Here is a 14,973-nt window from a genome sequence, read left to right on the forward strand (position 1 = left end):
ACAACTGCTTCATCGAACTCAGGCAGCACCTCCTGGACAGTAAACTAACGGAACCTCGGCAACTCGCCGCCGAAGCTGACCGATGGGAAAGCACCCGAGTTGGCCGAAACGGACCATGCGAAGCCCACAGAACTGCCCAAGGGCCCCATCGCCCCCGTGGAGGAGGAGGCCAGGGTCGGGGTAGGGACACCGGCCCGGTGACTCCCGCCAGCAACCCCCCGCCCAGCAGGGGAAACCCCCCGATGCGACCCGGCTTCCGAGCCAACATCACTTGCCACCGATGCCAGCGACCCGGCCACTACGCAAATGATCCCAATTGCCCAAAGAACCCGAACCCTTTACCCCGCCAGGTCGCTGCTGCAGCCCTGGGGGAAGAGCAAACCCCAGAAGACCAAGAAGAGTACGAAACCGACCAGCCTGAGTGGGAACCGGCCGCCATGTCCCTGGTTTGCTTAGGGGAACGAGACCTGATCCCTCGGGCCCCCCTTCCCGCCAACACGCAGAAGTACAGCCAGTGGGTCAACATTAATGGCCGCCGGGCTGAAGCCCTCCGCGACACCGGGGCCAGTGTGACCGCGGTCAGCTGTCATCTGGTGGCCCCGGACCAGATCTTGCCGAACATTCTTTGCCCTGTCCGGTCGGCCGACAACTCAGAAAGTCTATGTCAAATGGCCTACGTCCCCTTCGAATGGGGAGGAGTATCAGGGATGCTGAAAGTGACTGTCCGCGATGATGCCCCCGTGGATTGCCTCCTGGGGAACGATCTCGAAAGTTCTCCCTGGGCAGCAGTCGAACGGAGAGAGCACCTGGGGATGCTGGGCCTCCCCGAATGGGTCTGTGCCACGACCCGGTCCATGACCGCCCGTGCCGTCCCCAGTCCAGAAGAACCCGAGTGGCCGGAGCCTCCTCCCGCGATTGTCCCAGAGGAGGCCACCCCAGAAGCAAGTCCCCCGGCCCAAACCGAAGAAGGACCCGGTCGGCTCCCGGACCTCCCCGACCTGGCCCAGTGGCGTCAAGAGGGGGGTCCCACCCAGGAACAATTCCAACAAGAACAAAGAACCTGTCCCTTCCTCGAGGGACTCCGGCAGCAAGCCCTTGTCCAGAGCGCAGGGGACACCTCGGGGGCCCACTGGATCTACTGGGACAATGACCTGCTCTACAGTGAGCAAAGGATTGCAGAACTGGGGGCCAGTCGGGTGCTGGTGGTGCCCCTCCGCTTCAGAGATTTCCTCTTGAACTTAGCCCACGATATACCCCTTGCTGGACACCTGGGACAGGACAAAACGTACGACCGCCTGGTGACCCACTTTTACTGGCACCGAATGCGAAAAGATGTCACCAACCACTGCAAGGCCTGCCCCACCTGCCAGGCCAGCGGAAAAAGTGGCCGAAAAACGAAAGCACCCTTGCAGCCCTTTCCCGTCGTCACCACCCCGTTCGAACGGGTGGGAATAGACATTGTGGGGCCCCTGGACCCCCGAACCGCCCAAGGACACCGGTTCATCCTGGTGGACCACGCCACCCGCTATCCCGAGGCTATCCCTCTTCGAACCATGACGGCGCCTGTGGTAGGCCGAGCCCTGATGGGGATCTTCTCCCGGGCGGGCTTTCCCCGGGAGGTCGTCAGCGACAGGGGCACGAACTTCATCTCGAAATACATGAAGTCTCTCTGGCAACAGTGCAGGGTCACCTACAAATTCACGACCCCCTATCACCCACAAGGAAATGGATTGGTCGAGCGGTTTAATCGTACTCTCAAAGGAATGATCATGGGCCTAGAAGAGCCCCTCCGTCGCCAGTGGGACGTGCTACTCCCGTGCCTCCTGTTCGCCTACCGAGAGGTCCCTCAAAAATCCCTAGGCTTCAGCCCATTTGAACTCCTGTACGGGCACCCCGTCCGGGGTCCCCTCAGCCTAGTCAAAGAAGGTTGGGAGAGGCCCCCCAGAAAACTCCCCCGGATGTATACAAATACCTCTTGGCCCATCGCAACCAGACCCGGCGATTCAGGGAGATCGCCAAAGTCAACCTTGAAGCCAGTCAGGAAGACATGAAGAAATGGTATGATCAGCACGCCTCCTCCCTCGAGTTCGAGCCGGGACAGCAGGTCTGGGTGATGTCCCCGGTTGAACCCTGTGCCCTACAGGACAAATGGTCCGGACCCTTCAAGGTGATCGAACGCAAGGGGCCCGTCACCTACTTAATCGACATGGAAACTTCCCGGAACCCCCTACGGGTCCTCCACGCCAACAGACTCAAGCCCCATTTTGTACGCTCCGAACTCAGTCTCCTGATGGCTACCGATAATGGGACGGAAGAAGACTCCGAGCCCCTTCCGGACCTGCTGAGGACCCTCGAGCAGGATGGCTCCGTGGAAGGGGTCAGACTCTCCGAGGCCTTGTCCCCGGAGCAACGCCAAGACTGTCAAGCTCTCCTGACACGATTCGCATCCTTGTTCTCTCTCACCCCTGGGGTCACCCCCTGGTGCCTTCACGATGTGGACACCGGGGACAGCCCCCCTATTCGCCACAGGGCGGACCGCGTACCAGATCGGGTGCGCGCCTGCATCCAGACCGAGGTGCCCAAGATGCTGACACTGGGAGTGATCGAACCCTCGGACAGCCCCTGGGCCAGCCCCGTCGTCCTGGTCCCCAAGGCCGCCGCCCCGGGCGTTGCCCCTGAGCTCCGGTTCTGTGTGGACTACCGGGGACTGAATGCCGTTACCAGGACCGACGCTCACCCTATCCCCCGGGCAGATGAGCTAATTGACCGTATGGGGGCCGCCCGCTACCTGAGCATCTTCGATTTAACAGCGGGCTACTGGCAAATCGGCCTCAACCCCAGGGCCCAAGAACGATCCGCCTTCTCTACCCCGGACGGTCACTACCACTTCAGGGTGATGCCCTTCGGCATGAAAAACGCTCCGGCAACATTTCAACGACTCGTGAACCAGGTACTGGCGGGCCTCGAAGGATTCAGCGCCGCCTACCTGGACGACATCGCTGTGTACAGTCACCACTGGACCGACCACCTCCTCCACCTGCGGGAAGTTCTACACGCCCTCCAGCAGGCCGGGCTCACCCTCAAGGCCAACAAATGTCAGGTGGGCCAAGGGTCCGTGACCTACCTAGGACACCAAGTGGGAAGCAGTCTGGTGGCCCCCCTCCAGCTCAAGATCGCTGCCATCCAGGCCTGGCAACCCCCTACGACCCAAACCGAGGTCCGGGCCTTCCTGGGGCTCACCGGGTACTACCGGCGGTTTGTGAAGAACTATGGCAGCATCGTGGGGCCCCTCACGGAGCTCACTTCCAAGAAGAACCCCAAAACGATCAACTGGACTCCGGACTGCCAATCGGCCTTCGAGAAGCTGAAGGCCGCCATGTGCACTGCCCCCGTGCTCCAGGCTCCAGACTACGGCCGGGAATTCATCGTACAGACGGACGCCTCCGATCATGGCGTAGGGGCCGTCCTCTCCAAACTCAACACCGAGGGAGTCGATCAGCCAGTGGCATTCATCGGCCGACGCCTGCTGGCCCGGGAACAGCGCTGGAGCACCATCGAGAGGGAGGCCTTCGCCGTAGTATGGGCCCTCAAGAAGCTCCGGCCCTACCTCTTCGGCACCCCCTTTCGGGTGCAGACAGACCACCGACCCCTGCAATGGCTGATGCAGATGCGGGGGGAGAACCCGAAACTGTTGCGCTGGTCCATCTCCTTACAGGGGATGGACTTCACTGTGGAGCATCGTCCAGGCCAGGACCACGCCAACGCAGACGGCCTGTCACGCTTTTTCCGCCTCGGCGAGGAGAGTCCCCAAGAGGATGGCTGACTCTCCCTGCCTTCAGCTGGGGGGGGGGGGGACGCATGTTGGACAGGCCTCGTAGCCGGGCCGTCCCCCCCCTACGCACAACAGGGCCCGGACCCCGGCTCTCCCTGAATCCCCAGCAAGAGCCACCCCGGCAACCCCCCCAAGGTAATCCACAACCCATCCCCACCGGGACTCCAGCTCCTGAACCCTCCCGTACCGGCTGGCCGGGTCCCCGTCAGCCCCATGGCCCCGGCCCGGCAGCCATCTTTGGACACTACAACACGAGGCCACGTGGCCTCGACTCGACCCCAACCCTGGGCCGGCCCCGACATCGAGGCACCAACCTCCACCCAGGAGGTAAAGAGACCACTTGGCAGGTCAATGAAAGAAGAAGGCGTCAACGGCTCTCCTCCGCCGGGTGTCGATCACCCCGGCCTCCCTGGGCGCTGGCTCCAACCCCCTGCTGGGTGTCGGGACTCCCTCATTCCGGACCTCCCGACCTCAAGGCGCGAGGGTCCGGACATCAAAGGGAACCAGACCTATAACTGGGGCGGCCCCAGACCAGGAGGGCAGTTGTATCCTGGAGTCGAGAGACACCGAGAAGAACTCATCCTTGGCGGACTGCTGGCGCTGCCGCAGCCCTGCTCTGTGAACCCTTCGTCTTGGCCTGCTAGCGCTGCCGCGGCCCTCTGCAACGTGAACCCTCATCTTGGCCTGCTGGCACTGCCGCGGCCCTCTGCAACGTGAACCAACATCTTGGCCTGCTGGCGCTGCCGCGGCCCTCTGCACCGTGAACCAACATCTCGGCCTGCTGGCGCTGCCGCGGCCCTCTGCAACGTGAACCAACATCTTGGCCTGCTGGCGCTGCCGCGGCCCTCTGCAACGTGAACCATCATCTTGGCCTGCTGGCGCTGCCGCGCCCCCCCCCCTGTTACTTGAACCATCATCTTGGCCTGCTGGCGCTGCCGCAGCCCTCCGCCATTTGAACCATCGCCTCGGCCTGCTGGCGCTGCCACGGCCCGACCCCGCAGACTCCTAAGCTCGAGGATTGTGAGCTTCCCTCCTGCCACCTCCTGTACCGATCCGGTACCAAGACTGTCCCGCTACCCCCTTTCCCTACAGAGACTAGAATTGAGAGGACCCTCGAGTCCTGAATCTCCTGTACCGCTGATAACCTTGCCGCAAGAACCCTATATAAAGAGTGTTGATCTCATCCTTGTGTGGTGTCTATCTGTGGGGAGGGAAGTGACTTGTCTGTACGATCGCCGGAGACGGCCCTCATCGGAGGCCTCTCCCCCAGTATTCGGCCGACCCTCTGGGTCCCCGTCTAACAGGCACCTCCAGAAACCCTTTCAGAAAACGTCTGGTTCTGAGAAAGAACAGAAGAGGAGTGGACTTGTTGTATGTGACCTGAGAGGAGCCCTGAAGGACTGGACCTGCTCCCTCTTGTCCCCAGGACAAATAGATGGACTTCAAGGGTCATAAGGATGACCTCTTTTTAAAGCTACAGGGATACAACAAGCTACAAGATACAATTTAGCCTCTGTATGGCATGCTGCAGGTTTTTAAGTGTCTCCCCTGGGGGAACTTTAGAAGTGTACTCTTGTAATGGACTGGACCTTTTTAAAGGAATAAATCAGAAGACAAAATCTTTGACTAAGACATACCTGGTTGGTGTACTTGACCAGCGCTCCATACCGGTCAGCATCAACTTGTGCCTACTTCATGGTTTACCACAACCCATCTTTGACACTGTCATTGACTATCATTGGCACTTTGTTTTTTGGCGGCATTCCTACCGCCAGTTATGCTAACTGGGTTTGTTTCACTTTGGTTTAGTTTTGTTGATTAAATTCTACTTTATTTTACTCATTCGGTCTGGGATTTTTATTGCTTTGCAATTTGACTATTACTGTTTTGGTTCTGCATAAATATTTTTACACATTAAGCCTTAAGCCTGTTTGTTTTGTGCCATAGCTTATGGAGGGGAGGGGTCAACCAACCCACCAATTTCTTATGGTGCTTAAATAGTGTGGCGTCCAATTACTCAGCTGGTATTGGCTCTGTGGCTGTCCATTTGGGGATTCTGTTGGCAAACCACATTGTGTGGTTGAATGTTTTGAAGGGCGTGGGTTACTGGGTTACCATTGGGGGGAGAGGAGTTGGCCTAACGACCTCGAATCTGGAGAACTGGGTTCGAGTATCGACAATGACGCTGAACATCCTGTGATTCTGGGCAAATCACTTAATCTCCCCGTGCCTAACACAAATGAATGGGTGTCCTCCTGTAACGTAAATGGTGCTATGTAAATAAAGCGCTCTGATATCCGATTCGGGTCAAGTTCGCGCTATATAAAACTCAGCAAAAATAAACTAACGTCACATCCTGGAAAGGGGCTAGCAGCATTCCACCCTAAACTGTGTGAATTCTGAGACGGCCTTGTGTTATTTCTGTGATTCGGGTCTTGCGACCATAAGCCTAACCAGATACATCTGTAGAGATATCAAGCAGGGGCAACACCTCCACATAACACAATCTGTATTCTTACTGTACAAACATGATGCCAAGGCACTTCTATAACTTTCACATGTCAATATCAAGATATGCCAGATAACTTCCCTCGGACTAATGCCGCACTACACAAATAACACCAACGAAAATCTATAGGTTAAAAATCCCGCTGCAGCACTATGTGTCCTAAATCTCTCAGCTTCATTAGGCAATACACAACCAGCTTCCACCAACTGCTCGGTTTAAAACCAGCTACGAAATAACGGGTTTTAAGTATTTCCCTTCAAACACGCCTCAACATTCGCTTTCTCGGACACACTCTCATCTAGAAATCCACAGAAGGTTGGTCTCTGTTGGTAGTGCTTTAAATTGAGAAGCATACACGTCAGGACTCCCTATGAACCCACGCTCCACACTACCACTTTGAGCTTATTTCGCCTTCACTGCAGATTACTACCTACAAGTATCTTTTTCTGTCCTTCCTAAACGCTTAAGACCTCACCACTCAGCAAACATGTACCCTCGTCTTTTTAAATGCATCCACCAGACTAAGCCCAAATCCGCCATACGACATAAACTCAATTTCGACCCCAACTCTCCTCACAACATTCACCTCAGCCGCCCCAAACGTCTCACCCTGCCTCGCCTTCCCGATCCAACCCTTTCCCAGAGACATAACCTCAGCCTTACCTTCCACCTCGTCCATGAAGCTGAGAGGGGCGCTCTTGGGCACCCCGCTTTCCTCGCGAGCTTTCTTGCGCACCTTGGGCCGGGGCTGCGCCTGAGGCAGCCCGTTGTTGCTCTGTGAATTCATGACTGCGGAGGCATCGAAGGGGGTGTATCCAGGCTCCGACCCGGAGATGACCATCCAGGCGTTGAGCGCTGGATCCTGGGCCATGCCGTAGGACTGGTATATCACCGGGGGCTCGGGGATCTGTTCATTCTCCTCCTCCCTCTCTCTCTCCTCCGACTCGGAATCGTTCCTCTTGCGTAGGTTCACCCGGCGGACCTTGCGGAACATGGCGGCTAGAGAGAAGGGCCGGTAGCCAGCAACCGAGAGCGGCGCGAGGATCGGATGCCTGCAGCGGCTCCGGTACCAACCACAGAGTCCAAGCACACCGGAAGAGCGCCGCTAGAAACTGGAACCATAGAGTAGCGTCACGTCAGTGCCTCCAGCCAGACTACCAGCGCCCCCTGCCGATACCGCCAGGAACAACAGACTCCAGCCAACCTAGACAGACATGAAGCATTACGTCAGAGTACGCCACCAACCTTTTCGGGTTGAGGCTGGAAAACCTGGCTACGTTCTCATGCGTTGAAAATCAATCTGTCGTGCTGTCTGTGAGGAAACCTAAGTTCCAAATTTTGTCTGTTGTACATAATTGTAGAATTAACCAGTCAGATATTGATAATAAATAAAGCTTCTTTAATCCACGTACAGGAAACAGGTGTGTCTCTTCCAGCAGCAGCAACAGTACTAACTGGAATACTCACATTACCTGGAAACATTAGAATACATTCTATCTCTGTGGTAACCTGACAGTACATTCTAATACATTCTAGTAACTAAACACATCTATTAAAGACACATATACAACAATATTATATATCACTGATGTACGTAATCATATAATTACTAGTGTTAAAACCTCTGTTTATACTCACTTACATTGCGGCCACAAACTCTACAGATAGCATTTCATTATAGACCATTTGAAAATCAGTTTGTATTGTGATGTATGGCATGTGGAAGGTTTAAGTAATATTTATATGATGCCGTGGAATGTTTGAAGGATTTGAACATTTATACGTGTTTAGGAACTGTGCTATCATCACCTGTGTGTGGGCCTCATTCATATATTCATTTTTATTTTGTTTGCAGATTTATATAGCGCAAACTCGACCCGGAGGTATTGGGCTTGGTGCTTTTTGACAGCATTGGGGAGCTTTATATGACTGATGGAGCGAGGTGGCAAACGCAACATTTTGGTACCCCTCACAAAGTTAATGTCCCATAAAGTTAATAAGTACTGATTGCATGTTTTGCGAAAATAACCAACCATAGAGTAAAATGCACACATTACTTTTATTATTACACACAGGGAAAACTAACTTTGCTGGCATGTTGCAATAAATCCAGCTAATATGTAATGTTATCGTGTTGTGAATTAATGTGCAGCTTAGGTGTAAACAAACGAAATTTAAATGTGCTTACTGTACACGTTTCTATGTTAAGAGGTGATCGAAATTGTCAGTATAAAATGCATTTATGTGGCTTTTTGCTAGGTAACAACTAATGGGAAACATTAGTATGGTGGGAGGTAAACAGAATGGGTTAAAATTCAATAATTAACATAAATCTGTGTTTGTTTTTCGATAGTTCCAAAAGTGACCTCTGAGGCCTATGTAAAAAGATGGCTGCTCGGGTAAACTGTGAGCAAGAGTTGGACAGCGCAGGTGCGCCAAAACCTGCAAGTCAGAGTGAACTGCCTGTGCACGAGGAGGTTCAAGGCTACTGTAGCCCGGAACCTAGGATGGGTGCCAAGCATGGACGATGTAATGCTCAGGGCCTGGGAGAATCTGAGGATGTTTCGAATACAAGGAAATGTCTAGGCCACGGACTTACTTAAACAATAACCCTTTATTTCTTGCTGACATGTTGTGAAAATGATGCTGTAATGGTGAGATGATGCTCACCCACCCCGAAATTGTCCAATGAAATTCTGAATAAGAGATGTTGGATACTTTTTAGATAGATTAAGTTAGGAAAGTAGGGTATAAAAAACCCTGGATTTGACTAGGAGGGGTCGCTTTTTCCATTTCCATCGGAGATGCTGCCCGATTGCTGACCGATTCCTGGATGTAAGATACTTATGATTTTTACTTGTTTGCTTTGCAGGTTTGAAGGATAAGAGGAGGGTGTTAGTTAGGGATGTTAGGAGAGAATGATATTAGAACTATCTGTTCTTTGCTAATTTTTAACTGTCCTCTAAAATAAAGCGATTTTCTTGAGCTCTAAATAAATGATCATTTTGAAATAAAGTTTAAGATTTTACTGAATAAAGATTTACTAATGCATAAATGTCAGACATGATAAAGTTTTGCTTTGAATAAAAATTAGATAAATGAAAAAGTAAAAGCTGGTCTTTGATTCTTCCTACGCCTAATTTTCATTCTAGTAGATTCATTGCCACTATGGTGGTGTGTCTGAATAATTTAATCCATGGAAAAATATTAAATCTGCAGGTGTAAATAATGAATAGTTAAATAGGTTTAGACGCTCCACCAAATGTTACAGCACTTCTCCATTGCGATTCACCAAAGCCTTGAAGCCAAGTGTAAGTGAACAGGGTAAATGTGCAGTATTATGGGCCCCACTGTTGCCTGATTTGTGTGTTTTAAGGTTTTAGGGTAATGGTGAGTATTGATTAGAAATGATTTCTGGAGCCACGCTGTAGCATGACCACCAGTTACGTTACACAAGAAAACATTCATATTTTTTTGGTAGGCACAGGGAGATTAGGCGATTGCCCAGAATCCTTTGATTCTTAGCCCACGCCAAGGTTCGCACCATGTCCCCCAGCTCCAAGTTCGGCAGCTCTAGCCGTAAGGCCACATCCTTTTCCCCAATGTTAATAAAGCCATATTAACATTATTTCGTGGTGATTCCTGACACAACAAATTGGCAAAGAGCTGAAGTTGAGATCCACATTATATTTTGAATGAATTTCTATGAGGAGCGTACAGCTAACAAAAGAAGGCTTAAGGATATTTAGCGGAACACATTCAAGCAGTTTGTAGTTTCAGGGTGGTTAACAAACGTTGAGGCAGGAATGTGATGATTCAAAAAATAGTTTATTTTTCAGATAAGTCCAAAGGTAGAGGACCCACAGCTATCAGGCCAGTTGCTCCAGAGAGTTCTGCCCTTTCTCCTGGCAACCAGAGCTAGGTTCTAGGATGAAACCTCATTACATAACAGATGACATTGAAATTACATGGCATGGTAACACCATGCACAATAGATGGAGACAATGGTTGAGCAGTCACGAGCAGCGCAGAGGCACGCAGCTGCAATAGAAGCAGGATACAAAAGTTCCTTTGGGTGCGCAGGGCTAATGGTAAGGAATATTTACTGTAACCAATAGTAAAAAATTAAAGTCATGCAGCTTTAAGAAGAACGTAGAAGGTGCATAAACCCCTTGCCTTACTGTAAAATAGAAGTTATGTTATGTTATGTTAAAAATAGATTTATAGAGCGCACAGCTACTCAGAGAGTATCCCGGCACTGAGACAGAAAACCAAATGCTAAGAGCGGAGGAGAGTAAAAAAGCTGAAAGAGAAAAAAAAACAGGTAAGAAACAGTTACGTTGTTTGGTGGAACAACCAGGTCTTCAGTTGTTTCCTGAAGGTCAACAGATTAGTAGTTTTCCTATTTGGTAGAGGATGCTTATTCTGGAGTTCGGCAACTTGCACTTGAAAAGAGCCGCCTTTACGGGCTCTGAAATACTTCGGGGTGACCATAAGAGGTTGATGAGCAGATCTAAGAGATCTGGCCGGTACATAACCAGAGACTCTTCTGCAGATGTACTTTGCTGCTAGGCCGTGCAGAGCTTTGAAAGCCAGGTCCAGCACCTTAAAGCGAATTCTGCGGCGAACAGGCAGCCAATGCAGGTTCCTGAGATGGTGGGAGGTCCGGTCTCTGGGCCCAAGACTCAGAATAGCCCTGGCTGCCGCGTTCTGCACCACCTGCATTCTGTTTAATAGGAACTCCGGGAGACCCAAGTACAGGACTAAAGAATGGTGATGGATTAAACCTAGATCAGTTGACTGGGGGTGAGTGTTTGATTTGTTCAAACGCTCCGTCCATCATCCCCTTTTGTATCGCTTTGTTCGCCCTAAGTGTGGCAGGGTATACTCAGACGTGAGTCCCTTGTTCACTTGGCCACTGGATTCAAGATAGCCTGGCTGATGAGGATTATGAATCCGAAACCGGTCCCAGGATGCTTGTTTCCGGTCCAGGGAAGACATGGCTTGGCAGTTCAGGCTGGACTGTTCCCATAAGGCACAGGGTCAGACTGATTTGCATATAGCCATGTCTGAACTGGGGTGGCTGAATGAACTAAAGAATGGTGATGGATTAAACCCAGATCAGTTGACTGGGGGTGAGTGTTTGATTTGTTCAAACGCTCCGTCCATCATCCCCTTTTGTATCGCTTTGTTCGCCCTAAGTGTGGCAGGGTATACTCAGACGTGAGTCCCTTGTTCACTTGGCCACTGGATTCAAGATAGCCTGGCTGATGAGGATTATGAATCCGAAACCGGTCCCAGGATGCTTGTTTCCGGTCCAGGGAAGACATGGCTTGGCAGTTCGGGCTGGACTGTTCCCATAAGGCACAGGGTCAGACTGATTTGCATATAGCCATGTCTGAACTGGGGTTGCTGAGTGAACTAAAGAATGGTGATGGATTAAACCCAGATCAGTTGACTGGGGGTGAGTGTTTGATTTGTTCAAACGCTCCGTCCATCATCCCCTTTTGTATCGCTTTATTCCGGAGTTCGGCAGCTTGCACTTGAAAAGAGCCGCCTTTACGGGCTCTGAAATACTTCGGGGTGACCATAAGAGGTTGATGAGCAGATCTAAGAGATCTGGCCGGTACATAACCAGAGACTCTTCTGCAGATGTACTTTGCTGCTAGGCTGTGCAGAGGTTTGAAAGCCAGGACCAGCGCCTTAAAGCGAATTCTGCTGCGAACAGGCAGCCAATGCAGGCTCCTGAGATGGTGGGAGGTCCGGTCTCTGGGCCCAAGACTCAGAATAGCCCTGGCTGCCGCGTTCTGCACCACCTGCATTCTGTTTAATAGGAACTCCGGGAGACCCAAGTACAGGACATTAGCATAGTCTAATCTAGACATAATGAGGGCCTGAATAACAATTTTTCGGTGTGAGGTCTGTAGTAGATACAAAAACCTTTGTAATTTTTAGGAGGCCAAAACAGATCCCTGCTACCGCCTGAACCTGGGGTGCCATAGAGAGAGTGTCATCTATTTTTACTCCCAGGTTCTTTACAGTCCTGACTGCAGCCTGGGGGGGAGACATGTCTTGAGGCCACCATTGTTTCCAGACATCCAGCGGCGGGGAACCGAAAAAAATAATTTCGGACTTATCTGAGTTGCATTTCAGACAGTTGTATTTAAACCAAGCAAAAGTTTCTTTCAGGCATTTGTTGATCTTCTCCCCATTAAATTCCTCTCCCTTCCTACAAGTGAACAGCAGTTGAGTGTCATCGGCATATATTATTGTGACCTCATTCTCTTCGGCCAGGGTTGCCAGGGGGGCCATGCACAGGTTGAAAAGTGGCACACCCACGCTCAAGGATGGTATACTGGCCGAGAAAGGAGGTGACCAGTCCTCCTGATTTCTGCCATCTAGGAAAGAGGTGAGCCACTTCAGCACCATGCCTACAAAACTGCATTCCCTTAGCCTCTGCAAAAGGAGCCCGTGGGGCACGGTGTCGAAAGCCTCCGAGAGGTCTAACAGGACCGCTTTGCTACCTGCGTCCAGAGTCTCTTTAATGGAATCCGATAACTCCAACAATGCTGTCTCTGTACTGAGATTCTGCCTGAAGTCTGACTGGCTCGAGTGAACAGATTGTTCGCCTCTGCGAAATTGCTGATCTCAGTGTGAACATATTTCTCGACTGTTTTAGCAAAAAGCAGTAGAAGAGAAATAGGTCTATAATTAGTTAGAACTGTGGGATCAGCCGTATTTTTTTTTAAATAAAGGAATTATCTTCGCACTCTTCCAGCCTGCTGGAACCTGTCCCTTAGACAGGGAAGTATTCAGCACGCAGTTTACAGTGGGATTCAAGATCTTGGCCATGGATGCCAGAAACTTGGCCGGGCAAGAGTCCACTGGCGAGCCAGATTTCAGGCCCTTCATTATTGCCAGCGAAGTCACTAGCGGCATAGGCGGGAAGGTGGAGAGGAAAGCCCTATCTTCATGACCCTTCGAGGCGATCTGTAAAGTGGATGACACCTCTATCACAACTGGGTCATCAAATGCGGATTGTATAATTACAGTTTTTGAGTAGAAAAAATTAACTAGATTACCAATCCACTCATCAAAAGGGGGGGGGTCAGCCTGGTCTCAGCCCTCGGTGAAGAGAAGCTTTTGACGATGTTACAAATTTCTCTGCTTTTATTTCCTGCAGATTCAATTTTTGAGGCAAAAAACCTCTTCTTAGCTGCCTGTATCTTTTTATGGTAGTCTCTTAAGGCCTCTTTGTGGTTCTTTTTATTTTCCTCATTTCAATAAACCTGAGCACACCCTTTTAGTTCCTCCTTGTTTTTAAACTCATCACTTTCTCAGTTTCGGCGTGCATACACTCCAAGTGTGCTCCACTCCTTTAAGTGCACGAGTATTACCATTTCAGTCATGAAGTTGTGACACATGATCTACGTGTCAAAGAGTTGCACAGCCCAATGCACATTTGTGAAAAATTTAGCCACATACTCCATAGTAAACGAAAGTTAATCAAATTTATTTCAATGCTCTATTCATGTTTTATCTGTCACGTTCCACAATTTTCACGCATTTTAATCACTCTCGGATTGCCCATCCAGGCCTCTCCTCAGGTTCGTAAAAGAAACTGCATTAGTCCATTAAACTGCTTCACCCAATGCATTTTGGTCTTTTTCTCGACCTTCCTCAGGGGTATCTACAATTGTTAAACGATGTATATGTCAGCCCCATACCATTTCTAAGTGACTATAATTAAACAACAAAAACATATTATAACTTCATCCCCAAATCATAATCCAACATGTTTACCACTCCTCTCCTTTTACCTATTCCCCTCCTGTGCATCTGTCCCCCAACCAATTTCCTTAGGCGCAACCTCCATATCCTCCCCCAGTTTTATGTTAAATGTCTCTACGATCCCTCTTCTGCCTTAAAATCCTTCCTCCAGGCTCTTTCCTGGCGTTTGCAGTCCTTTCTCCATTGATGTAGGATGTCGTTGAACCAGGGGGCTGAAAGTCTAATTGCTCTTATGGGCGCGAGGTGAGGGGAGCAAGGGTCAAAGTGCCCTGTGCAATCCACTCAACTAGAACCTCTGCATCCTTTAAACTGCAGAGGCGAGGAGGTTTTCAGCTAGAGGGCCCAAGGTCGACGACATTGCCAGGAGAAAATGTCAGCCAAACCCCACTCCTGGTACCAGATGTAGTATTGGGGTGGCTAACTGGTGTGAATGATTGACATTGTGCAGCATTCTGTCCATCAATTGTTCTTTTTGCATTTGTCACCCCGAGTGGGACAGGTATGCCCAGACATTAGCCCCGTGCTCTCCATGCTAGCTTGGCTGATGAGGGGTGATGCCCGAAACCGGCCAAAGTATGCTTGTTTCCAGTCCGGGAGGACCTGGCCTGGCTGTTCGGGCTAGCCTGTTCCCATGGGGAACAGGGTCAAGGCTGTTTTGCATATGGCTGGGTCTGAACTGGAATGGCATGGGGAGCAAAATAACATGGATTCAGGCTCAGATCTCTGTACTGGGGTAAATGTTTGACATTGTGCAGCATTCTGTCCATCAATTGTGCTTTTTGCATTTGTCACCCCGAGTGGGACGGAATATGCAAAGATGTGAACCCATGCTCTCCATGCC

The 14,973-nt window shown here is 50.8% G+C and overlaps 1 protein-coding gene across 2 annotated transcripts in view; it reads right to left on the reverse strand.

Moving 5' to 3' along the window:
- Positions 1–7,440, reverse strand: part of PAXBP1 (PAX3 and PAX7 binding protein 1) — a 275,887-nt gene extending 268,447 nt beyond the window's left edge. For both annotated transcript variants that reach the window (XM_078658411.1, XM_078658410.1), the window contains exon 1: positions 7,005–7,440. In XM_078658411.1, coding sequence (XP_078514537.1) covers positions 7,005–7,335 — 331 coding nt within the window. In that variant the 5' untranslated portion in view covers positions 7,336–7,440. The remainder of the gene's footprint in view (positions 1–7,004) is intronic.
- Between the last annotated feature and the right edge of the window lie 7,533 nt (positions 7,441–14,973).

The sequence above is a fragment of the Lissotriton helveticus genome, chromosome 8 (assembly GCF_964261635.1).
Source record: "Lissotriton helveticus chromosome 8, aLisHel1.1, whole genome shotgun sequence".
Classification (NCBI taxonomy): Eukaryota; Metazoa; Chordata; class Amphibia; order Caudata; family Salamandridae; genus Lissotriton; species Lissotriton helveticus.